Source organism: Lycium barbarum, chromosome 2, assembly GCF_019175385.1.
Source record: "Lycium barbarum isolate Lr01 chromosome 2, ASM1917538v2, whole genome shotgun sequence".
Classification (NCBI taxonomy): Eukaryota; Viridiplantae; Streptophyta; class Magnoliopsida; order Solanales; family Solanaceae; genus Lycium; species Lycium barbarum.
In genome coordinates, this window is record NC_083338.1 from 114,674,954 (window position 1) to 114,699,755 (window position 24,802).

At 37.0% G+C, this 24,802-nt stretch overlaps 2 protein-coding genes across 3 annotated transcripts; both read right to left on the reverse strand.

The window, feature by feature from the left end:
• Positions 1-1,179: 1,179 nt before the first annotated feature.
• LOC132626830 (serine/threonine-protein kinase PBL27) lies at positions 1,180-12,379 on the reverse strand. 2 transcript variants are annotated; one of them, XR_009577650.1, is made up of 6 exons: positions 11,867-12,379; positions 10,913-11,112; positions 10,558-10,747; positions 2,605-2,996; positions 1,689-2,432; positions 1,180-1,594 (listed from the first exon to the last, which is right to left on the reverse strand). XR_009577650.1 is itself a non-coding variant. In XM_060341837.1 (5 exons), exons 1-5 carry the CDS (start codon positions 11,997-11,999, stop codon positions 1,812-1,814), a joined length of 1,536 nt encoding a protein of 511 aa, XP_060197820.1. In that variant the 5' UTR covers positions 12,000-12,379; the 3' UTR covers positions 1,180-1,811. The 2 variants fall into 2 exon arrangements, 1 of the variants encoding a protein (XP_060197820.1); XM_060341837.1 differs by having other exon boundaries at positions 1,180-2,432.
• Positions 12,136-21,860, reverse strand: LOC132628767 (uncharacterized). Its single transcript, XM_060344532.1, has 8 exons — positions 21,856-21,860; positions 21,726-21,797; positions 21,132-21,641; positions 20,898-21,075; positions 19,949-20,828; positions 19,765-19,842; positions 14,118-14,233; positions 12,136-12,195 (listed from the first exon to the last, which is right to left on the reverse strand). Exons 1-8 carry the CDS (start codon positions 21,858-21,860, stop codon positions 12,136-12,138), a joined length of 1,899 nt encoding a protein of 632 aa, XP_060200515.1.
• Between the last annotated feature and the right edge of the window lie 2,942 nt (positions 21,861-24,802).

The window sequence follows — 24,802 nt, forward strand, 5'->3', positions numbered from 1 at the left end:
CTGGAAATAAAGTAGAGCATAGGAGCTTTTAGTTGTGGTTATAAATATACATATTAATTAAACATAAAGACTACTTAAAATGAAAATGAAAATATATGAAATAAAAAAACTTCGTGTAATGATCCTAAACTTTTGGGCAGCACTCGCATTTTGCCCTCAATTCTCCCATTTTATTAAAAAAAACTTTGTGTAATGATCCCAAACTTCAAATGTTTTTCTATCATTATTCCCAAGGCTAGGGTCTCGACTACAAGGAGTTGTTCTTTTATGCTTTTTAGGAGGATTACCCACGGAAGAAGTATTAGGGCATTACCATGTGCTTGAGTTGTAACAAATGCTAATGTTACTGAAGTATCTTCTATAGGAACCTCTAAATCTACAATCTCTGTCCTTTTCATATGAAAAATATTAAAAGTTTAGAACTCAATCAGACAAGAAAAAAGAAAGGTATAAATTCGAAAAAAAAAAAAACTAAAATCAAATGGCTGACAAAGAAAGGCTAAACATTTAAGTTAAAGACATTAGACTCTAACGTGAGTTTCTGTTCGTAGGTTTACACTTAAAGAGTTAAAAGACTTAAAATACACGGGCTTGGACATATTCTTAAAAACATGGGTCTTAAACAATCATGTGAAATAAATAGACCAAAAATCAAGTTAATGATTAAAAGGTATGAAATATTTATAATTATTTATACATATAAATAATTATAAAATTTATATATATAATTTATCGGTTTAATTCTGTTATTTATTTGGTTATTTTTTAATAGAACTATAACCAAACCAAATACTATCGGTTTTTAAAATTTAAAATCAAATCAAACCAACCAAACCAAATGTCGATTTGATTAAATTTTCAGTTTGATTTTGGTTTTAACCAAAACCGTGAACAGCACAACACCCAACTATGCCGCTCCTAATCTTAATAATGTTTTCCATTCTCTTCACACCCCAACCACATTGTGTCCCACCAATTCTCACATTCAGCAAACTGTGAGAATCGATTTAACGAATTTCTTTCTAAATATTTTCACCAAGATTTTTTTGGTTAGTGACAAGAAAAAATGAAGGTGCAAAATATGAGTTCACAGCAGTTTCAACTTGCATAAGTCACCTCAGCAAATCGATTTCGTAATGCAATAAATAATGAGGATGGTCCCCATAAGAGATGTTGAACCTCATTAAACAAATCCTTCTAAAAGCGAGATTTCAGTTTGAGCCTCAAAGCTGCTGACCCAAAATATACAGTAGTTCATTTCATGAGACATGGCATGGTACTCAAACCCCTTTTCTATAAAAGCCAAAACGCGAGACTCGGAAATCCTTACAGATGGGAACTACAACAGAATACAAGGTGAAACAATGGAATTACAAGGGACATCCGAAACCATATCCACCAAGTTCCTCCATACAAAGAACACATAAAGAAGCGAAAGTTAGATATGTTCCCCACGACTCCTGTACCATAAACTCTAGAAACCCCATAACACATAGGATTAACACGTTATCACAATGCAGCTACCATTTATCCCCCAACTCTAGCCCCACATTGAACCATTGAGCTGCTTTCCCTCTCATTTTAACAGTATTTCCTTCAACCACAACAGCTGAAACATCTAAGTTTACATTGAACATGAATGAATTACCTTCAATGAGCAACCACAGAAAGTAGGATAAGACTCTTACTTCCAAACTGAGTATGGAAAACCAAGAACCCAATGATTATGCAACTGCAGTACCTCCTGTTTGCATCATGACGACCAAAATCTATATTCCTAGAAATCCTTGCAACATATATTTTGGGGCAAATCAATCATTTATCCCATCAAAACTACTACCTCTTGCATTTGTCTTCTTTTTGTCCCTCCAGTTTTCGCCCCATACCTTTGCTTCAGCAACTGCACGTTCCCTGTCTAGATCCCGGTTCCTTGGGGTTTCTCGATTTCTACCTGCACTGACTGGGCTGTTTTTTTGAGAATCAGGACGTTCTGATTCATCCAAACCCCACTTACGACCAGATCCACCACTAGTTGCAATTTTCCTCAACTCTATCCCAGTATTGAAATCCCTGGCGGAATCTCTTTTCCTGGAATCAGGAGAATTCCTCTGGATGGAAGGAGAACCATGGTGAACACTGCAATGTTCATCAGGACTATCTACTCCATCAACTGACTGCAGTCTATCCTCCCTGCTCCTTGGAGTGGATGAACCAACACGGTTACTTTGTGCATTAGGGTCATACGTTTGGGAGGCTAAATATGTTAAAGCTGTCACAACATCCCCTATTAAAGGTCTAGTAGATGCTTGTTCTTGCAAGCACATTGCTGCCACAGCCAAAGCTTGGTAAAGTCCTCGCATTGGGTAACGCCCTTGCAGTAGTGGATCTGCCATTTTTGGGAACTTCCTCCGATCCTTGAAAAGTGGTCGAGCCTGCAAAAACATTTCTCAGTGTATAAGAAAAAGGCAAAAAAATGTTCTGCCTTTTGAAGGTGTAAAATTGAACTGAAGGAAAAACAGATCTTCCACACATCAATGTGAAAGAAATATAAGAAACAGAGGAAGCACATCATAATGACCAAATAAAATGGCAGAGAGGACATACCCAGGCAACAAGATTATGCTCCCCATGGGACCGTGTGTTATCAATTGCCTTGCGGCCTGTAATCAGCTCAAGGAAGACAACCCCAAAACTGTACACATCAGATTTCAATGTGAGTTGACCTGTCATTGCGTATTCAGGAGCACAGTAACCATATGTGCCCATCACACGTGTAGACACATGAGTCTTGTCGCCAACAGGGCCCAGTTTAGCAAGCCCAAAATCTGATAATTTAGGGTGATATCCTTCATCAAGAAGTATATTGGAAGATTTTAGGTCTCGATATATTACAGGAGGGTTGGCTTTGTCATGCAGATATTCTAAACCCTTCGCTGCACCAGCTGCAATCTTCATCCTTGTATTCCAGTCCAATGGTTCTTTATCAGGTGGGAGATCTGCATACATACTCCAAAGAGAAGGATTAGGTGCTACTGCATAATTTGCATTGTTTCTATTACAGGAGAGCATAGCAACACAACACAAAACAACAAACATTACAGATTGCTTCAACTTTAGACAATGGAAACTTTCATTTAATTTTAACAGAAATAACGCAAACAGAAACTTATCAAATGGAGGGACGAGAGTATTAATTAAGAGCATTCTGTCGAGGATCTCTACATGCTTTATGTCATTGCTTCACGCACCATCTAGTGAAATGGGGATGTGTGTGTGTGTGTGTTTTGGGGGTTTTGGGGTTTTTGTTGGGGGGGTGGGGGGGGGGGGGGGGGGGAGTGTTCTTCGGGTGAAAGATCTCCAAATTTTCTACAAGGCCCTACTAGGAAATGATTATGTTGATTCAGAATTAAGGAGAAAGATAGAGGGAAGTGGTAGCGAAAAAGCAAAATTATAGAAGGGAGTGGAGGTCTAAAAAATATCACACTTCCTTTTGGCTGCGGATTCTGAAGAAATTTTTCTTGAATAATGTAAGAGTTTATTACTACAACACTAAGAGTTTTTTGTTCTTTACAGGTATTACAAGCAACAGGCAAAAAAGTTATCCCATTTATGTACTTAATGGGACTAGATCAATTAAAGATCCAATTCAGCTCCATCTAACATATCTTTTTTACAAGCATGTATGCAATTGAACTTGATCTTCTGAGGGGAACGGACTTTGTCTTCTAAACATCTTTCATTCCTCTCCCCACACTGTCCACCATATGCAAGCATGGATGATATTCCACCATCTTTTTCAACTGTGGTGTTCGGGTCAGCTTGCGCCACACTTCAACTAATTCCACGGGATACCTCCCACCATCGCAGGTACCGGGTAACTCTATCCACCAAGGCTTGGATAGATGGAAAGAAATCACTTAGTGCTTTTGCTTTTGCCTCTAGGAGGAACCCGAGACCTCATGGTTTTTCAACCAATTTCATTGACTGCTAGGCCACACCCTAAAGTTTCTCCACCATTTGTTTTACCTCCTTAGGTTTCCTTTCAAGCGCCACATCCAAAGAGTTAACTAACATTCCTTGGACGTCCATTTGAGCCACCATGTTTAAGCATAACTGCCAAAGTTGATAAGGTATATTAAGGAAGGATGGGAAAACTTCATTGGCAACAAAATCTTTAGGGAAGGGAATAGAAGTGAATAAGTTTTGAAGTTACAAGTAGTGTGGAGAGACATTGAGACTTGCATTCCTGAATATTCACAATAGGAGATGATAATACAATAGATTCGGAGGTTACAATAAGGGGGAATTCATTGGAACTAAAAGGTCAAAAGGATATTGCATCAGGGATCAACTTTTAGCCCGTTTTTCATTCGCCTTGGCGTTGGATGCACTGACGAGTCACATTCAAGGAAAGGTGCCACGGTGCATGTTATTTGCAGATGATATTGTATTGATCTATGAGACGCGGTGTGTGGTGAACGTCAAGTTGGAGGTTAGGAGACATACCCTGGAGTCGAAAGGTTTTAGGTTAAGTAGGATTAAGACAGAGTACATGGAGTGCAGTTCAGTACGGTGACGAGTGATGCTGATGTGGAAATGAGGCGGGACTCACAAGTCATCCCAAAGAGAGAGAGTTTCAAGTACCTAGGAGTTATAATCCAAGGTAATAGGGAGACTGACGACGATGTCACACATCGTATTGGATCAGGGTGGTTGAGATGGAGGCTCGCATCTGATGTCCTGTGTGATAGGACGGTGCCACCAAGACTTAAAGGTAAGTTTTACAGAGTAGTGGTTAGACCGACATTGTTGTATGGGGCGGAGTGTTGGCCAGTCAAGAATTCTCATGTCCAGAAGATGAAAGTCACGGAAATGAGCATGTTGAGATGGATGTGTGGGCTTACTAGGAGAGATATGGTCAGAAATGAAGAAATTCGGGCCAAGGTAGGAGTGGCCTCCGTGGCAGACAAGATGCGTGGAGGCGAGACAGATGGTTCGGACATGTCCAAAGGAGTGGCACAGGCGCTCAGGTGAGGAGGTGTGAGAGGCTAGCGATGGAGGGCTGGAAGAGAGGTAGAGAAGGAAACGATATTGACAATTGAAAATTTGAGGAAAAGGTAGATTATATATGCCAGCTGGTGCTTCATGAACAGATGTCTACCACCTCATTTTACATTGTCCGTTGGTAACTTGAGTTGCTTGTGGTGTGAGATATTGAGATGTTTCGGAATGCAATTTGGCGATGCCCTTCACAGTGAAGGAAGCATTCTCCAACCAATAACTTAGAAGGATGAAAGGTCGAAAGCTTGGGTTGTTGCACCACTACTACTCATGTGGGTTTTGTGGAAGGAAAGAAATACGACAGCGCTCAACTCGGCCCAGAAACCACTGTCATTGATAAAAAGGAATAACCTCTCATTCCTAGTTTCTTTTCGGTGCACCCCTGAGGTACTAGTTTGTTTAGAAGATTGAGTGTCGTTCATAGATAATCAAATTATGTTGTAGATTCTATACCCTTAGGTAAATTGCTTGTGTACACGAGATTCTCCATTATTAATAATAATGAATTTGTTTACTCTTTTTTTTTTTTATAAGTAATAAAGCATACTATCCACACACTCTTACAAGTATCTAGTGCATGGAGTATTTTTGTATTCCCCATTATTGAAATGGTTGAATTAATTTTAATGCAGCACATTACTCTTTGAAGATGGCAGACGTACATCCATAAACTCTTGAACGAAGAGGGGGACAAAAGCATCGTGTTGGGTGATTTGGAGCACCCAAGAAGCGCTGTAATTTTGGGTATTGTAGGCGTGTTAAGGTTAAGGAGGTGGAGGGGGTTATGCACAAGATGAACCGGGGAAGAGCGACCGGGAGAAATCCCGATGAAATTTTGGAAGAACGCAGGCGGGGCAGGCTTGCACTGGCTTACTCGGTTGCTTAATGTCATTTTAGAACATCAAAGATGCCCGAGGTGGAGTTCGATGATTCCGTTGTACAAGAGCAAGGGATTATCCAAAATTGCAATAACTACAGGGGTATAAGTGTTGAGCCATACAACGAGAGTTTGGAAGAGAGTGGTGGAAGTGAGATGAGGAGGAATGTGTCTATTATCGAGGACCAGTTCGGATATATCTCAAGGCGATCGACCACATAAGTCATTCACCTTGCGAGGAGGTTGGTGGTATAGGAGAGGAAAAGGGACTTGAATATGGTGTTTGTTAACTTAGAAAAGGCATACGACAAAGTTCCGAATGAGGTTCTATGAAGATGCCCGGAAGCTAGAGATGTTCTTGTAGCATACATTAGAGTGGTTAAGGACATGTATTATGAAGCCAAAATCTGTGTAAGGACAGTAGAACGTGACTCGGAACACTTTCCAGTCGTGATAGGTCTGCACCAGGGATCCGCTCTTAGCCTGTTTCTATTTGCCTTGGCAATGGACGCACTGACGCGTTACATTCAAGGGGAGCTGCCATGGTACATGTTATTTGCAGATGACATAGTACTGCTTGACGAGACGAGAAGCAGTGTTAACACGAGGCTGGAGGTTTGAAGACAGACTCTAGAGTCTAAAGGTTTCAAGTTAAGCAAGACTAAGACAGAATACTTGGAGTGCAAGTTTAATGACGTGATTCATGAAACGCAGGGGCTTGATACACAAGTCATCCCCAAGAGAGGAAGTTTCAAGTACCTGGGTCAATTATTCAAGGCAATAGAGATTGACGAGATGTCACACATCGTATTGGAGCGGGATGGATGAAATAGAGGCTCGCATCCGGCGTTTTCTATCATAAGAATGTGCCGTCAAGACTCAAAGGCCAGTTCTACAAAGTGGTTAGACCGGCTATGCTATATGGGGTGGAATGTTGGCTAGTTAAGAAAGCTCAGGTCCAGAAGATGAAGGTAGCAGAAATGAGAATGCTGAGATGGATGTGTGGGCATACCAGGAGAGATAAGATTAGGAATGAAATGATTCAGGACAAGGTGGGTGTGGCCTCCGTGGTAGACAAGATGCGGGGAGGGAGGTTGCGATGGTTCGGACACGTGCAGTGGAGATGCGCAGATACTCCAGTGATGAGGTGTGAGAGGTTGGCCGTGGCGGGCCTGAGGAGAGTGAAAGGTAGGCCATAGGCCAAGAAGTCTCAGGGAGAGGTGATTAGGCCAGATATGACGCAACTTTACCTTACCGAGGACATGACCCTCGATAGGAGGGTGTGGAGATCGAGTATCAGGGTAGAGGGTTAGTAGGTTGCCGCACAATTTTCTTTTTCGTACCAGGAGTATTAGTATCTTTTTACGTTTGCTTATTCTTAGTTGCCTAGTACTATCTGATTGTTTCTTTCACTTCGTTGTCTTATTATTTTGTTGCTGTTACTGCCTATTATTAATGCTGTCTTTTCATCTCAGCTTGAGCCGAAGGTAGGGTTAAGGGCTGAGTACACTCTACCCTCCTAGACCCAACGTAGTGGGATTATATTGGGTATGTTGTTGTTGCAGCATAACACTCTTATTTGATTTATTCAGGAAGGTGACCAAGACTTTCCTGTTTACATACCTTAAGTTAGGACTACGTATGGCATATTGTGACGTTATGAACTAAAAAGACATTGAATGTTCAGATACATGCACTAAATGTTCAAACAAAAACCGTTTGATACACTATACATTGGTTCGTACATAAGTCATAAATGTGCAAATTTGGAAAAGAATTTAGTCTTTAACCACAGTGCTTCCTCCCCTGGTTTAGGAGAACTCAATCCATGACATTTTCTGCTCAACTCTCTTGATAAGTGCACTGGGAAGACATCAATCTTCAAAAGCCCAATTCTATTATGTGGCTATATCAGATTTAAGCACCAAATGTTTGAAAAAGCTATACACAGCCTCCCACTAGTAAAAGAGATATTTCCTAATCCTGTTTGCTAAGATGGACAAACGGAGAGAAGAAATGAGCAAAGGGTAGGCAAGTCTTGTACCCTAGACGTTGCTAAATGCACACATTCATGTAACGTATGCAAAGAACATAAGTCTGGGAACCCCCACCCAAACCTTCACTACCATGACATGTTAGGAGGTCTATTAAAAATATATTTGGAAAATTCTCAATTAATATTTTTACATAGAGAACAGTTTACATCAGACACAGTTACCTTTGCTGATTCAACATTGCTGATTCACCAAAAAATCTGACGTCAGAAAGTTGCTACATATAAAAGTTAAATCACAAAAATTTACCCTTTTTTCCTATAGATTTTGGCATCTAATGCTTCTTTCTGAATGGGAGGGGGAGAGAAGAGGTTTCTTAATCAATTACTCCTTTTCTCTCTCAGTTATACAATGATCAACTCCAGCCAGCCCATGTTTATTACCTTGTTTCTTCATCTATTGCATATAAATAGAAGTGGTGTTAAAGACTTGCCAGTGGAAGTAGGCTGCCATCATTTAGCTTTAAAATTCCTTCGCTCTCTCATTGTCTCCTAAACCCACAACATCGTGGAGATAACTTTGCATGCTTTCTTTGGGTTCCTAAGTGAATTTCCAGCACTGGTAGCAGATGCTTTATTAAGGATAAAGGGCAGCCCGGTGCACTAAGCTCCCGCTATGCGCGGGGTCCGGGGAAGGGCCGGACCTCAAAGGTCTATTGTACGCAGCCTTACCTTGCATTTCTGCAAGAGACTTTATCAAGGATGAGTACCCAAAATGTTTCAGCACAAATTGTAATAGCATTCGCTTGAACGATCGCGCACTAGAGCTGGGGAAGATGGGGGCCAAAGGTCGTTAAGGTCCTTTTATAGGTATTAGAAGGCAGAGTCAGATCTTATATGTATCTGCTTATACTTATGTAAATTCAGTTTTTCAAATGGTTAACAGGATATCAGTTATCAAAATTTAACTTCTATATCCTTTACTACAACAACAACAACAACATCCCAGTGAAATCCCACAAGTTTGGGGAGGGTAGAATGTACGCAGACCTTACCCCTACCTTGGGAGGTAGAGAGGTTGTTTCCGATAAACCCTCGGCTCAGAAAACTTCTATATCCTTACTGTAAAAAAAAAAAAAAAAAAAATAATTAACTTCTATAGAAAATAATATACTCCCTCCGATTCAAAATAAGTGACCACTTACCAGTTTTCACACCCTTAAGAAAACACCAACTCCTAGAAAAAAATAGGTATTTTGACTAACTACATAGACTCTTGCTTATTTATTGCCTCGAGCAAATAGGGGCAAATCTGGAAAAATAAAGTTAATTCCTTTTGGATTTTGTAAGTGGACACTTATTTTGAACCAAAATAAAAAGGCCAAGTGGACACTTATTTTGAACCGGAGGGAGTATAGTTTATCCATCGTTCCAAAAAAATCACCTACTAACCGCAACAACAGTGAAAAGGTCATGGAGTTCACTGTGTATAGGATGATTCAGTTAAAAAAACTTCAGAAATGCAATACCCTTCAATGAGAGGGCAACACCGACAGGAATAACTATATGTAACAGATAATTTCTGAATACTATGCTGGCGCCAGCCATTGCCATGCTAATGCCTGTTACTATACCAGGCAGATGCCAAATAGAACCTCTAAGTTTATTTCATTAACTTGCATTATAATTTCCACCACAGTAAGAACAACCTCTTCAACCAAAGGCAATATTCCCTTCCCACAGTAAAGACTAATCATGCTCGTAGCTGTTTAAACGCCATACTATTATTGATAATCACCTAAGCAACATCTTAACAGAGATAACCATCCCTGTAACCAACCATAATCGAACATCGGTGGAATAGCGAACTCTTGTTGGAACTGCATCGGTAATTCCTATAATACTCTAATGTTTGCTCGGATAAGATTGCAACATCAACCATATTTCTAGGTAAATTGTACCACTGTCACCAGCTTTATCCATATTACAACTCCGTCATTGGAATGCCCATGAATAAACCCAAAAGGAAAGAATGGGGTGCCACAAAACCAAGGATATCAAAAGAAACGGTTTAAAAAAGCATCAATGTAACACAAATACGCAAGCAGTGTCTCATCTAATTTCTTTTGTTTAGAATGTTCCAACTGCTTTGATTTGGTCAGTTAATCTTCAAAAGCTCCATTACCATGTTCAGATCATGCATAGTGCATTCATCATTTACCTAAGTTATATTAGAGTTACCCAAACCTATATTCAGATATAAGGCTTTCATAAGCGCTCTGTACATAGGCATCATGTATTCATTTGAAACCCCCTCTCTCTTTAACCAATTATATAGGGAGAAGAGGAGCCTTGGTGGAAGAGTAAGAGTTGTCTCACAGGTTCAAGCCGTAGAAACAACCTCTTGCAGAAATGCAAGGTAAGGCTACATATAATAGACGAAATGTGGTCTGACCCTTTCCTGGACCCCATGAATAGTGGGAGGCTGGAGCTTAGTACATTTGTGGCTGCTCTTTTCTTATAGGCAGAAGGGGCAGGGTTCTAGTCGGTGAATAACTATTCATGATAAACCAAATTATAATTGCATTGTGCAAATCACTATATAAATAGCAGTAAATCGTCTAACCATGTAAATGATCTTCTAAAGAACCCAATGGCATAAACTCGTAAACAAGGAGGCGTTGGTCCCCATCTGCACAATAACCAATCAGGTTGACGAGATTTGAATGATGTAGTAGGCTAAGCATCAGAACCTCCACCAAAAATTCCCTATTCCCTTGAAGACCATTGCGGTCAAGCTGTTTAACAGCAACCACCTGCAAAGAGACCATTCCGACACAACCAAGAGCAAAATTGCAAGTCAGCGCACAATTGATGAATTGAAGCTACTGACATTTGATTTTTGTTTCATATGCTAACATTTGGTAACCTAACATAGAGATGGCTAATGATTTGCTTCTGCATTACAGAATTACACGTACCTGTCCGGTGCTTTCCAGCCGACCTTTGTAAACACGTCCAAACCCACCTTCACCAAGCAAACACTCTGGCCTAAAATTCTTCGTTGCAGCAGCAAGCTCACGAAATGTGAATGTCTGCGCAGCAATATGTGCTGTTGGCCCATCTTTTGGAATGGCCGGATCTTTCTTAGGATCATGACTTCCACGAGACTTTGATTTATCTGTATATAAGAAATAAACATCACGCCAACGCCAATAAAGAAGAAAAAGAAACAAGTCAAGTTGCAAAAAGATCCATTAACATTTTTAACTGCAATAAGAGCATTTCTTTTATAAGTTACAGCAGTATGAGTGTTATACTGCATTAATCATAAGAGTGCCACCGAGCTTTGTTACGAGAATCCAAATTCCCACAGACATATTCCTTATTGTTGATAGGGGTTTAAGACTGAACTGCTTCTCCTCCCAATTAGTATTTCCAAAATTCTCCAAGTTAAAATTCCTTGTCAAGTTAATATATGCTTCATTTTCATCTACTTGAAAGCCCTTTCAACCCCACCACCCTCCCTCTTCCCAACAGCAAAAAAGGGAGAAAAATGACTCCTTTTCCAGTAGAATGTGTTTATTAGAATCTATTTTCTCGTAGTACACCGATACTTCGGACTAATTCAAACAATTTAATAGAACAAACGAATTTTTAAACAATTAGAACAAGTGACAGATCTCTCAAATGCACATCAGCATTACCAAAGAATAAACAAGAAAAAACCATATAAAAAGAAGCAAATTCTTTTCATGAAGAGCCAGTCAAATCTGTAACAACCCTTGCTAAAATACCACACACAACATCAGAAAAACTCAGATCAAGTCTATAACACTCAAAATAGGACTTAAAAAACTAAAATTCAACATAACCAAAAGAAACAGAAACAAAAAAAAAAAATATAAAATTGAGAAAGAACAGTAAGTACACACCTGAATTAACTTTGCTCAAATGGATAGATTGAGCAGCAGAACCATCCTTAAAAGACTCTTTTTTTACCACTTCTTTAACACCATTTCCACTTTCCTTGTTTGATGATCCAAAACAAGGAAAACACCCATCCATAATCAAATCCACACAAATCAAAAACAACCCCACTTCACAAAATTCTATTTATAGAATCAAGATTTCACCTTTTCAAGAAAACCCCATTTTAGAAAAATTCCAACTTTACCTTTCTGGAATTTTCCTAAAGATATTCTTAAGCCATGAGCCACTCATCAGTGACCCAAATAAGCTTTTCAAGAACAAAGATCAACAGCTACACATTTCAGACAAAGTAGATCAACAAATTGAAGAAACTGATGGTTAAAGAAAGACAATTTTTCTTTGGTTTTTATTATAAATATATATATTGGATTTTATTGGTTATATATATTGTGTGTGTGAATATATAAGGAAATAAAAATAATTTAAGTGAGGGGTTTTGGTAAAAATAAACAAAATTGGGATTAGGAAATATACTGAAGAGTTGATTAGATGAATCTTTTTATCTTGTTTAACATGATATTCTTGAATTGTAATCCTATTCACCCAAGGGGCAAAAATAGGATAATGGATGAAATTTAGGGGTAAAAGTGACATATAAATTACGTATTTTATATATTTATGTAGAGGGTTAATTGCTTTTGTTAGGTAAGAAAAGTTGACGTAACTTTTGGAAATACTTTATTTAATATTGATCTTTTTTGTCTTTATTATTGTTGTATTTACTATACTTTCTTTACTCTTTTATATACAAAAAAAAAAAAAAAAAAAAACACTACCATGTTCTTTTAAAGATATTGAAAAATAAAGATAAAATACATAAAGACCTAAGTTAGTCCCTAATTTTTAAAAGACAACTTAAGTTTGCAGGATCTTATTACCCTCCTAAACTTGTTCAAATTGATATTCACATCACTTTAGACTGTATTTGGAAAGCCACTTGGATATTGGAATTGGTGTAATTACTAGGGTAGTAATTACACAGCCTAGTAATTACACAATATTGTAACTACAATGACATGTTTATTTGTCATAATGTAATTACTGTGTAATTACAAGCGTGTTATTTGGTTCCACAAATGTAATTAACAGTAATTTTAATTTAAAAATAAAATTTAATTATCAAAAAATATGTGCCTTTATAAATGATATTAAATTAGTTATTTAATAACACGTTATTTCTTGAAAATATATTAATTAATAATCATATATTTGTAATTAATGTTGTAAAAAATAATTGATATATATTTTTCAAATTAATAATATTTTAATTTTAATTAATTATAAAACTTAAAAGCAGACTTTTTTTGTGAGAATATCATGGATGGGATGTTTGACAAAAAAAAATATTTATAAATATAATGCCATAACATTATTCAAATGTTTGACAAAAAAATCTATCAACTGTAAGTGAAAAATAAACAACATGCAATGTGAAATAACAAGTCAATAATACTAAAGCAAATAAATAAAAATAAAAAATATAACCTAAATTCAAAATTCAAAAGAAAAGGTTTAACATAATACTCTTATGTCAAATTCCAACATTACATAAGTAAGTTCCAACGTGACTTAAGTAAATATAATTCAAAAGAAAGTAAAAATAAAGTCTATAACCTCATTCATAACGAAATTCTACTTTAATAACGTCACTCATTATATGCCAAGTTTGTTAATGACTCATTTTTTCTAATATTAAGAGGTGTAATTTCAAAAATTAGAATAATAGCACGGTTATGCTAAATTAATAAAAAAAAAATACGAGCAATTACATGGAACCACAAGAAGTAAAGGTTGGGATTGAGAAGAAAGGAAATGAAAGATAAATAATATAAGAGAAAAATATATTTAAAAAAAAAAATTAAAAGTAAAAATAAAAAAGAAATTAAAACAATAGAAATAAAAAAGAAACTAAAAAATAAAAGAAATTAAAAAAAAAAAAAAAATTAACTCTGGAATTACAGGGTGTAATTACACCCAAAGTCCCCCCGAGAATTGGAGAGTGTAATTACACCCTCTCAATTACACTTAATTCTCACCTAACTGTGTAATTATTTGATCAAACAAACAGACCAAATTGTATTATTATACCCAATTCCAATTACCTGGGTGGCTTTCCAAATTGGCCCTGAATGTTCATGTGGCGTGAACAATATTTACAACTTTATTTCGTTCATTAACAATATTTTTGTTTACTTTTTTTATTTTCCTTTTCTTATCATGTTCTTCTTTTCCAATTCTATCATTTTCTCCACCAATTCCACCACCTTCATTTCCACCATCACCATCCCATTTGCCATGAATTTCAATCCCTGTTTAAAAATAGATTTAGTTTGGGAGTGAAGGAGAGGAAATGGTCAACGGCTTCCAAAAAAAATTTCGGAGCCAAACCTCGACCGAGGAAATAAATTATCGATTGGACTGTGATTGGAGAGAAAATTATTATCTTTGTTCATATACGTAGACAAGGAACCGAGATAAAAGAAGGCAGACTGTAGGGAATAGCAAATAAGTAATTATAGTTATAATAATAAGGTTAATAACCAGAAAAAACAGAACCATGAATAAGAGAACTAGATGATATCTACAGATTCGTTTACTTATGTACGTCGCGTATGTGATAGATTTAGAGCGTTCTGAGACACTTCAGAAGGGAAATGCTACTTTGTGATTTGTTTTCTTGACTTTGAGGTAAGTTAAAATTTTCTTAGACTCCGTTTGGTGGATGTTTCGATAACTAATTAATATTGATAGTAATGATAATAATAAGGGGTAGGGGCGAAAGCGGGGGTCTCTTATTTGGGATGTGAACGAGCATTGATACGAATTCCAGTGTCATGTTATGGGTAGTAGTGTAATTATGTAATTGTGGATCGTAATCCAAGAATACCAAAGTATGTGGTCCTTAGCTTATAGGTGATATTCCTTGATTTTCCTGTCTGTGTGTTTTGATCACTCCATTAAATCTCGTACAATTGCGATAATTAAGTCGTTGAACATTTTCGAATTAGTTAATGTTAATAACTGGTTACTTAAGATATTCATGCTCTAATATGTATGATTTAGCCCGATGTGGTCCGGATGGACCTGGTTCTGTTAGAGTGGTGGTTATTTCAGCCTTATATGGTTGGTTGCCCGATGTGACCTGGGAGATCTGATTTCCGAGTAGGTATATGAACCTCGTGAGTCCTCCATGAGTGATATCTCTCGTGTAGTCCCGTGGAGCTCCATGTGTATATCGGGAGCACATTGCACTGCAGTATACATTTGATTATCTGACTTTACTTAGTACTTGATATATTTCTCTGTCCTGGTAATTGAGGGGTCTTGAGTTAAGGTAAACCGATAAGGCTAAATAAGACTTTTCCTTAATAACTTTGTCACTACTTCATCAGTGTTGGTTTATGAGATTTACTGAGTGTACGTGCTTCCTGTACTCATACTATACTTGCTGTACTTTTTGTGGTGCAGATTCAATTCTGAACATGAGTGAGGCTTGTGGAGCTGTCTGAGTCCAAGGCATTGATAATTCGGAGATTTAGTGAGTGAGTTAATAGGTTGTTGATGGATTTTCTATCGGGTGAGGGTAAGTGCTTTCACGGCTAATGAAATCGTGACACATGCAAATAAAAGGGGATAATGGATTGGAAACCTAAGATCCAAATGTAATGACCCATTAGATGACACTGTAATTAAGTTATGACAAATAACAGGTCACCATAATTACTACATTGTAATTACATTAATTTCAATTACTAGGTGGCTTCCCAAACAACCTCTTAGAGCCTGTTTGGATGGGCTTAAAATAAGCAGCTTATAAGCTGTTTTCAGCTTATAAGCTGCTTTAGATAAGCTAAGCCAAAAGGGTCCAATTATTTTTTTGGGCTTATTTTATGCACAAAATGGCTTTAAGCTGGCCAGCCAAACACTCAAAAAAGCTGAAAACAGCTTATAGGCAACTTATAAGCCAATCCAAACGTGCTCTTAATTCCATTACATATAAAATGTGTTTGGAACCTCTTATGATATGAAGATGCATTGTAGGTTCACATGACTTTTGTTGAAATGAGTTATCATCTCATTTAAAAGTTTAAGATGTTACAGAAAGCATAATTTTATCGAGTCTGTTGCGTTTTGCACCCTTAATGTATGTCCTCTTTTACAATTTGCACCCTGTTCTATTTTTATTTTTTTTATGATTCGCACCATAACCTCTTTACTTTCTTGCAAAATAAGGAAGCTACTCTTTTAAAAAAAATTCATGAGGGCAAAAATGGAATATTAATACAAAAAGAAATGACACAAAATAAAAAAAAAACTCAATAAAAAAATGCTTGTATATTTCAATATCGTCTGCAATTTTTCTTCATAAGCTGCAGATATCTTTTTCTCTCGATGCAGCTGTTTTGACATTTCTCGAATTTTAAGATCCTTCTCACCCTGCAAACGTTATATTTTGGGGGTCCATGGAGTGGATCATTGTCTTCAAGTGAAACATAAAAGGGAACATAGCAAAACCCAACAGAGATAAAACATAACACATTCAGGTTCGTCAATAAAGTTTAAAGTAGGTAGAAAAGGGAAAATACATTAAAACCCCCCAACGTATAGCCAGATTAATTATGACGCACCCAACCTTTGCGGGCGATCTATTACCCCCCAGTCTTAATTTTTCAGTATTTTAGTGACCTTTTAGCGCTGATCTGGCAGTGTGCGTGACTACACGATCAAGTAGCGCGTGAGGGGGGCATTTGACCTGTTATTTTTTGCCACGTGGATAAAAATAACGGGAAAAACCCGCCCCACCCCTCTCCCCCTTTATTTTCTCTTCCTTCTTCTTCATTTTCTTGACTCCATTTTTGCCAAAGCTTGAAGAAAAAAAAAATGAAATTTGTGCCATGCATTCTAGTGGTAAGTAATATTTTCTCCAAACTCATTATTATTCTCATCTTTTATTTATAGACCAAGAAATCTTTCACTTAATTTTTTTTTCTAGGGTTCTTAATGAAAGAATTCAAATCGGAGTTGAACAATCTTTGTAGTCAAAATGACGATCCAAAGATGAAGCGTCAAGTGCGATGCCAGCACGGAGTATTATTAAAAATGCAGATTTCTTAGTCTCCCAATAATCCCAGAAGAAGATTTTGGACATGCCCATTCTATGGGGTACGATTATAAATATATTTTTTTATGTTGCGTGCCTTATTTCTGCCACACATTACAGTGTGCCTAACATGAGTTGAATTTATTTTATAGGCTAAGAAATGTAAGTTCTTTGAATGGAGGGATGATCCTATTGATGAAAGGTCTAAGTTTGTTATTCACAAATTGATTAAGAAAATGGAAGAGCAAGCAGTGGAATTGAAGAAGAAAATGGAAGAGCAAACAGTGGAATTGAAGAAGAAAATGGCGGAAGAAGTTGGTTTGACAAATGAAATGGAAGAAGGAGAGTCTTCTTGCATTGATGGAGATATTGGTAATGACAATAGTGAAATGGCCATCGGTAATGAGAATATCACTACAAATGAAGAGATGAAAGTGTTCAAGGTTGAAGAAGAGATGAAAGTGTCAAAGCTTGAAGAAGAGATGAAAGTGATGAAGCTTGAACAAGAGAAAAGGGGTAGATGCATTACTATTAACAAGTTTTTGTTTTTGTGTTTCTTTGGTGTTGTTATTTGATTTATTGGGTGTTTTTGAACAAGCATTACCAATGTCGATTGCCATAGTAGGATTACATGTTTGTATGTTGAAGGATGTTTAAGTGATTGTTATTCACTTTATGTATGTAAATTGAAGAAGTTTCTTGTCATGGATGTTCAATTAAAAAGTTGTCTTCATTCAACTTGAGAAGAAAAACCATAAATAAAGATAAAGTTCATAGATATATATTTCATTGATGATAATTCATAAACTTTGCATAATAGGGAGAAACCTAATCTATTTCGATAACTTCCCTCTTGATATTAACAAAGAAGGTTACTTTCTCATTATGTTCACAACCATTAAAGCATAAGACGTATCCCTCTCTTAGAAGGTTTGCATCAATGAAATCCTTCCACCCTTGGCAGAGGCGGGTATGCACGCCAACCTTATACATCATATTGTATTCACGCTGCTCGTAGAAAACAACAGCTTGTGTAGTTGTATTTGGAAGAAAATCTTGTATGTTAGAAGGTAAGATCTGCACAAAATGCATGAGGCATTATGAATAAGTAAACACATCAATTGAAATAAGTTTGCAAAATAACACTTACAAAGTCATCGTTGTCAACGTATGATTTGGTTAGTTTCTTCTCGAAGTAAATCAGTTCATCTTCACCTAGAGGCATTTTGCTATGAAATTCGTTGTTTGAATAAGAAGGAATGGTGTAGGGATGAGTTGAAATGGACAGCTTAATAGGCTGATGATATTGAATGGTTACAATTCTCATTAGCCTTCCCAACTACCAGTCAATGTGCATGAATTCAATTAGATTGAATTGAATCGTCCAATGCAGACTGACTGAAATCATTTCAGTCAAATGTACCTGAATTCAAGCCGCCACAGAAATCTGCCCACATTTATATGTACACACACGGCACAGTGCACAGACTGCACATTTAACTTTAGTGCTTAATGTACACACTGCCAAATCACAGTACCACAGCTAACTGATGTGGCATGATTTTACGCCACAATTGATGCTTTTCGGCTATAAGTTTTACTTGTTTTTAAGCAAGTCTATGTGATTTTACGCCACAATTGATGCTTTTCGGCTATAAGTTTTACTTGTTTTTAAGCAAGTCTATGTGATTTTACGTGGTTTTTATTATGTTTCAGGTAATACGAGGTCCTTAGAGCCTAAGTGTGGAAAACAAGCGAAAAAAGAGGAAAAAAGTTGATCACTGGAAACAACTGGAGATTCTGGAAATTTTTGTGGAAAATTACTCTGCGCGTTCGCGCAGGTAATCCACGCGTTCGCGCCCAGGCGCGTCAGTGACTCTGCGCGTTCGCGCTAGTAGGTCACGCGTTCGCGCTGAAGTAAGAGAAGTTCAGCCACGCGTTCACGCAGACACGTGGCGCGTTCGCGTTGAAGGATTTTCGGCCCAGTTCGAGCAGAACTTGGACTTTGACGATTTTTGCTATTCCAGTTCTTTTAAAAAGCCAACTGAGAGCATTGTAAAATTATCTTTGGCATTATACTCAAGTTTGGAGGCTAGGGTTCCTACCTAAATATTCTTTCTTTTATTTAATCCTTGTTTATGGGAATTTATTGGTGACAATTAAGATTGATACTCTTGTTGTGCTTATTTATTCATCGACATTATTTATATTCAAGTAAGTTCTTGTTATTTTAATTATTCTTGTTCTTCAACGTTTCTCAAGGAAGTAGCTAACCCTTGGACTCACCCATTTATTTTGTTTGAAACTCGGAAGAGGAAAAACGGGATTGAGATAGAATAATTAACATGAATTTGGGGCGTTAACCCTCATCTAATGGATATTGACCTAGGAATAGACAATACCACTTATAGCCATATTCGGGTGTTCTTAATGCTCCTAATTGCTTGAGGGATCTTCAATTGGGTAGTCTAGTTAATCTTGGGGAGAAGTTAATTTAGAGTCATTATCCGAGGCTAAATAACATAAACTTGCTATTATTTATAATTCGTGAAATATATTGGATCGTTACTTGAGAAGTAGTTTCCTTTATTCCATTCTTGTTGCCATTGATCAATTTAGTTGCTTTCTAGATTAGAATTTATATTTCTGTATTTTATCAAAACATTATCAAAAACTACCATTGATGCGTTCGGTCTAGCTATTGTTAGTGATAATTCCTAATCTGCTTAAATTGCCTACTGGCTTGAGAAGCAGCAAATGTTTGAGAAGCATCAAATGTTTGAGAAGCATCAAATGTTTGAGAAGTCATGTTCCCCTCTACAAGTAAAATGCAAAGTCATAGAAATTCAATAGTGCAGTGCAAAGTCAAGAAAATTGTAGGAAGGACATACCTTCTGACAGCCTCTTTTATTGTGGTTTTTACCTCCACATTGGCTGCAAGTCATCAGCATGCCTGTTATTGGCATTTTTCCACATTTCTTTGCTTCACTGGCCTCTTTCCTTCTTGCTTTTGAGGGCCTGCTGGGCATTTTTCTGATGATTGGTGGTGCAATAGCAGGATTAGCAGACCTAGGCCACATTGCCATATTTGTCATTGGTTGAATGTAGTGACAATAGGTTTTGAACCAGTTCTTCTTGCTATAGTATTCATGGACATATTCAATAGGTTCATACTTCTTGTACAACATGGCACAAATGGCATGTGGACATGGTATTCCTTTGAGCTGCCATGACCTAAAACTACATTTCTCATTGACAATATAAACAGTGTGCTGATATGGACCATCAAGAATCTCAAACCCATGCTCACCATTAAACACAATATTACAGTTCATTGACTTCCCCATGTTTTCTTCTAATGTCCTTAATGCCATTGGAGATATTCTTGTGACCCAAGTGTTTGCAAAAGACCTCATCACGCTTATCCTATTCATTACCTTCATCCTAATCTCTTCTAGCATGGTTATGATGGTCTTGTGTCTTGCAGGCAAGATCCAAGCATTAAAGCTCTCAGCCATATTATTGTCAATGATGTCACACTTAGTTTCAGTATTAAAGTATACCTTACAAAAAGTGTGTTCCTTGTAGTAAAGTAAATCCTCAACAATCTTCTCACCACCAAGCAGCTCTAATTTGTCCAAATTTCTCCTCAAATCTGCCTCAAATGTGCTTCTAGCACATTTCCAAAAAATCAGCCTCCTTTCAAGGCCTCCCCAATCTTTTGACCAGTTTGCAAGGATGTGTCTAGCACATTGCCTTTGCTCCACTTCTGGTAGGAGCTCTTTTATAGTGGCAAGAAGCCCCTGAAAAGGAACAGTATAAAATCAGCAAAGTGTAACAACATAAACAATATAAAATCAACAGTTTAGTACCTTCTGCATATCTGAAATGACTGTGTAACCAGTCCCATCGCCTAAGTTCAAGTCTTCAATTAATATTTTCAAAAACCAAGTCCATGTGGTTTTGTTCTCACACTCCACAACAGCCCAAGCAATTGGCAACATCTGGTTGTTGCCATCCTTAGCCACAGCAACTAGCAGTTGACCCTTGCTACAACCTTACAACCATCTAACCCAATACATCTTCTACAACCACTCAAAAATGACCTTTTCAAGGCATCAAAACAGATGTAGAAACCTAAGAAGCAAGGCCTACCATTTTCAGCAAATTCTGTAGTAGATACTTTCACCACACAAGTACTTCCTGGATTTGTTTTCAACACTTCATCTCTGTAATCAAGTATTCTTCCAAACTCTTTTTCTTGATCACCCATGATCTCTAGTAAAACCTTAGATCTAGCTCTCCTAACAGTGGACCTGCCGACATGTACACCAAGTTCCTTCCTAATTTCCTCTTGGAGTTTGCAAATTCTGATGTTTGGTTGTTCAGTAATTCTATCTTTGTAGTGGGTGGCTAGGTACTTATACTTGCACATATAGTTTCTTGTGGTCTGAACACATCTATGTTTAGGATAGTATGTTTTGATTTGAAAATTCTTGGTTGAATTGTCCAGTTTAGCATAAATTAACCAAGGACAACCATCCCTACATGTGACCCTCACCCTTGAAGGCTCATTGACAAACTTATCTAACTGAATATGCTTCTGAAGTGAATATCTAGTCACAGCATCTCTAAACTCATTAACACTCTAAAAAATCATACCAAGCTGCCATACTACCTTCTTACATGTAGGGTCAAACCTTATGTATTTACTTTCCCTTCTAGGTTTCAAGGTTACTCCCTCCTCAGCATCATCCTTATCAGATGTACAACTATATGCATCAGAACTAAAGTAAAAGGGTTCATCACCACCTACCCTTCCTTCCAAACCTCATTCATTAGGTTCTGTTTCATCAAATCCTATGTCTTGTTCAACTTCACCTAAAGGTACATCATCAATGTTAGGTTGCCCCTTTTTCTCTCTTCTAGTCCCTCTCTTATAAGCCCTTCTTTCAGCCCTAAATGTTCTAACTTCCTCATGTACATCAGATCCATCATCACCATCTGGACCATCAAATACTGCCACATGGTCTGATTCTACATCACATTCAACATCTGATTCAACATCAGAATCTGTTGATTGAGAGTCAACATGGTCACTACTTACTTGCTTTGCATTTTCACCATCTTCAGGTTCAGTTTGTTTGGGTGAATTTTCAGCAGCTTCTGTTTGTGGGGTTGAAGAATTAGTGGGAAATTGAGAGGGTGAAGTAGTAGTTGCTGCAGTTTCAAGTGGTGTATTTTCAGTGGCTGGGTTCTCATTAGGGTTGCTTTGACAAATATTTGGTTCACATTGGATACCCTTACCAACTTTATTAAAAGCATCACTTTTTGTTTGGTTGTTGGGAACAATATATTCCAAAGGCAATGAGGGCACATCTGGTTCATCTACCATGTGGCAGACATAAATCTCCACAATGTTCCCATCTTTCAAACTTAGGGAAAGGTCCAAAATATCCTTGTCAGTAAGTACATCTACAAGAATGTCACTATTAGGGGGCTTCACCTTAAAACCACAACTTGGACTATATCTTAATTCCTTTATGTAGTCCCTAAGCTCAAAATATGACAACGTATCAACATCAACATCTAAGAATTCTGTACAATTACCACCCTCATATCTTGGCACACCACTACTTAAATCAAATACCCCACCATAAAACCATCTCAACGTAACATAAATAAAATCAGCCATACCTGAAAGTTACAAAGCAACAATACTTAACAAAAACCTTAAATTACAAATCAACAAAACTTCTCACCAACAAGCAACATCAAAGGGAAACATATGTTTTTTTAACAAAATCTGCAGCAAAAGTTACTCGTTCATTTACCTCATTCTACTAAAAAAACCCTACATTAACAAACACCCGATTCAAAACCCTAGAATGCAAGCAAATAATTAAATGTGTCAAAACCCTAACAAATGACCCTACATTAACAAACACCCGATTCAAAACCCTAGAATGCAAGCAAATAATTAAATGTGTCAAAACCCTACATTTACCTCACGAATGATAGCCTTCTTCAGCAAAACAAACTTCACAAAACTTGAAAATGCAAAAACGACCCTAGAAATCACTAAGTATTACGCGAATTAATGTATGTGGTGGAAGATCGGTTGAAAATTATCAAGGTAAACAGTGCAAAATCTGTGAAACTCGATGAGAGAGAGAGAGGGGAGCGCCTTTTAATTTTGTTTACGTTTAAGGGTGAAATGAAAAGGGAGTTAAAAAAATAATGCTGAATTGGAAAATTAAAAGGCGCGTGTACAACACGTAAGATAAAAAATTGGGGGTCACTAAAAATCAGCGCTAAAAGGTCACTAAAATACTGAAAAATTAAGATTGGGGGGGGGGGGAGTAATAGGTCGCCCGCAAAGGTTGGGTGCGTCATAATTAATCTGGCTATACGTTGGGGGGGGGGGGGGGGGTTTAATGTATTTTTCCTTTGATATTCCCTATTGAAAAAAAAGAGATGGACTGGATAGTAAGGTAGTTCTCATGTTTGATGTAACGTTATGAAAACCAAGAGTACATTAAAAGGTAAATCATCAAAGCTTTTTTTTACTTATCCAAAAAGAAAAAAATCATCAATGCTCTTTTATATGCCCTCAACATTATTCATCTTGGTTGTTTTGGAATGCTAAGCTGCCAAAAAAGATGGACTGGATAAGGTGTTGTTGTTTGGAATTGCCATCTGAGGCTGAATTTGTATATAGTTTTGACTTAAAGCTTCCTGGGTTACTCATAATCTGCAGGGGAGCTGAAGGAGCTGAGGAGGAGGATGATGAGGCCATGAAAATTGTTTTATTGAGTTGTCTTCTATTTTTGTGCATTTCTTTTTCGTTTATTATTATTACTTGTATTCCATTTTTGCCCTCATGAATTTTTTAAAAAAAAGACTAGTTTCTTTATTTTGCAAGAAAGTAAAGAGGTTAGGGTGTGAATCATAAAAAAAAAATAGGACAGGGTGCAAACCGCAAAAGAGAACATACGTTTGGGGTGCAACGCAACAGACTCTAATTTTATCTATCTAATTGTATCCTCAACATGCCTCCTTATGAGCCTGATTCCTTTTTCATGGGTCATTTTCGTGGGTCACACACATAGAAATTCTTTTTTGATAATGGGTGACAGTGAAATTCAATGTCATGACCTCTGCCGGCTTTAATATCATGTTGAAGTGAGTGACCATCTCATCTAACAGTTTAAGCAGTTAGAAAGAACATATTTTTATTTATTTAATTATATGTTCGACACTCCCCCTCACGTGCAGGCTTGATTCTTTTTTCATAGGCCAAACACATAGGAATTTTCAATCAAATTCAATAGATATTTGTATCAAACTTATTTCATCCGATAAATTCAGTAATTCTAAAGGGACAAAAGTTAATTTAATGATTTTTATTAAAGAATAGTAATTTGATAACCTTTTGAGAAGTTAATTCTAAATTTTTTCTTTTGACATTTTTCTTTTCCTTTTTGCAATCGACCAAGTAAAATAGAAAAACATTTAGACTTTTCTTTGAGAGAATTAACTAGTATTACATGATTTACATTTTAGCAAATGCAATTGTCATGATACAGACCACTAAGTAACAACATAATCACAATAACAACTGTGTGATATACAGGAAAGCAAATGTGAAACGCAAATTCCCTATAAGCATTGCACTGAAATTAAGGAATTTAAAGGCATAAATACCCAAACCATGAAAAATACAAATTAAATTTGTTATAGATGAATATATATCTGATTCGTCCCTCCCCCTCCA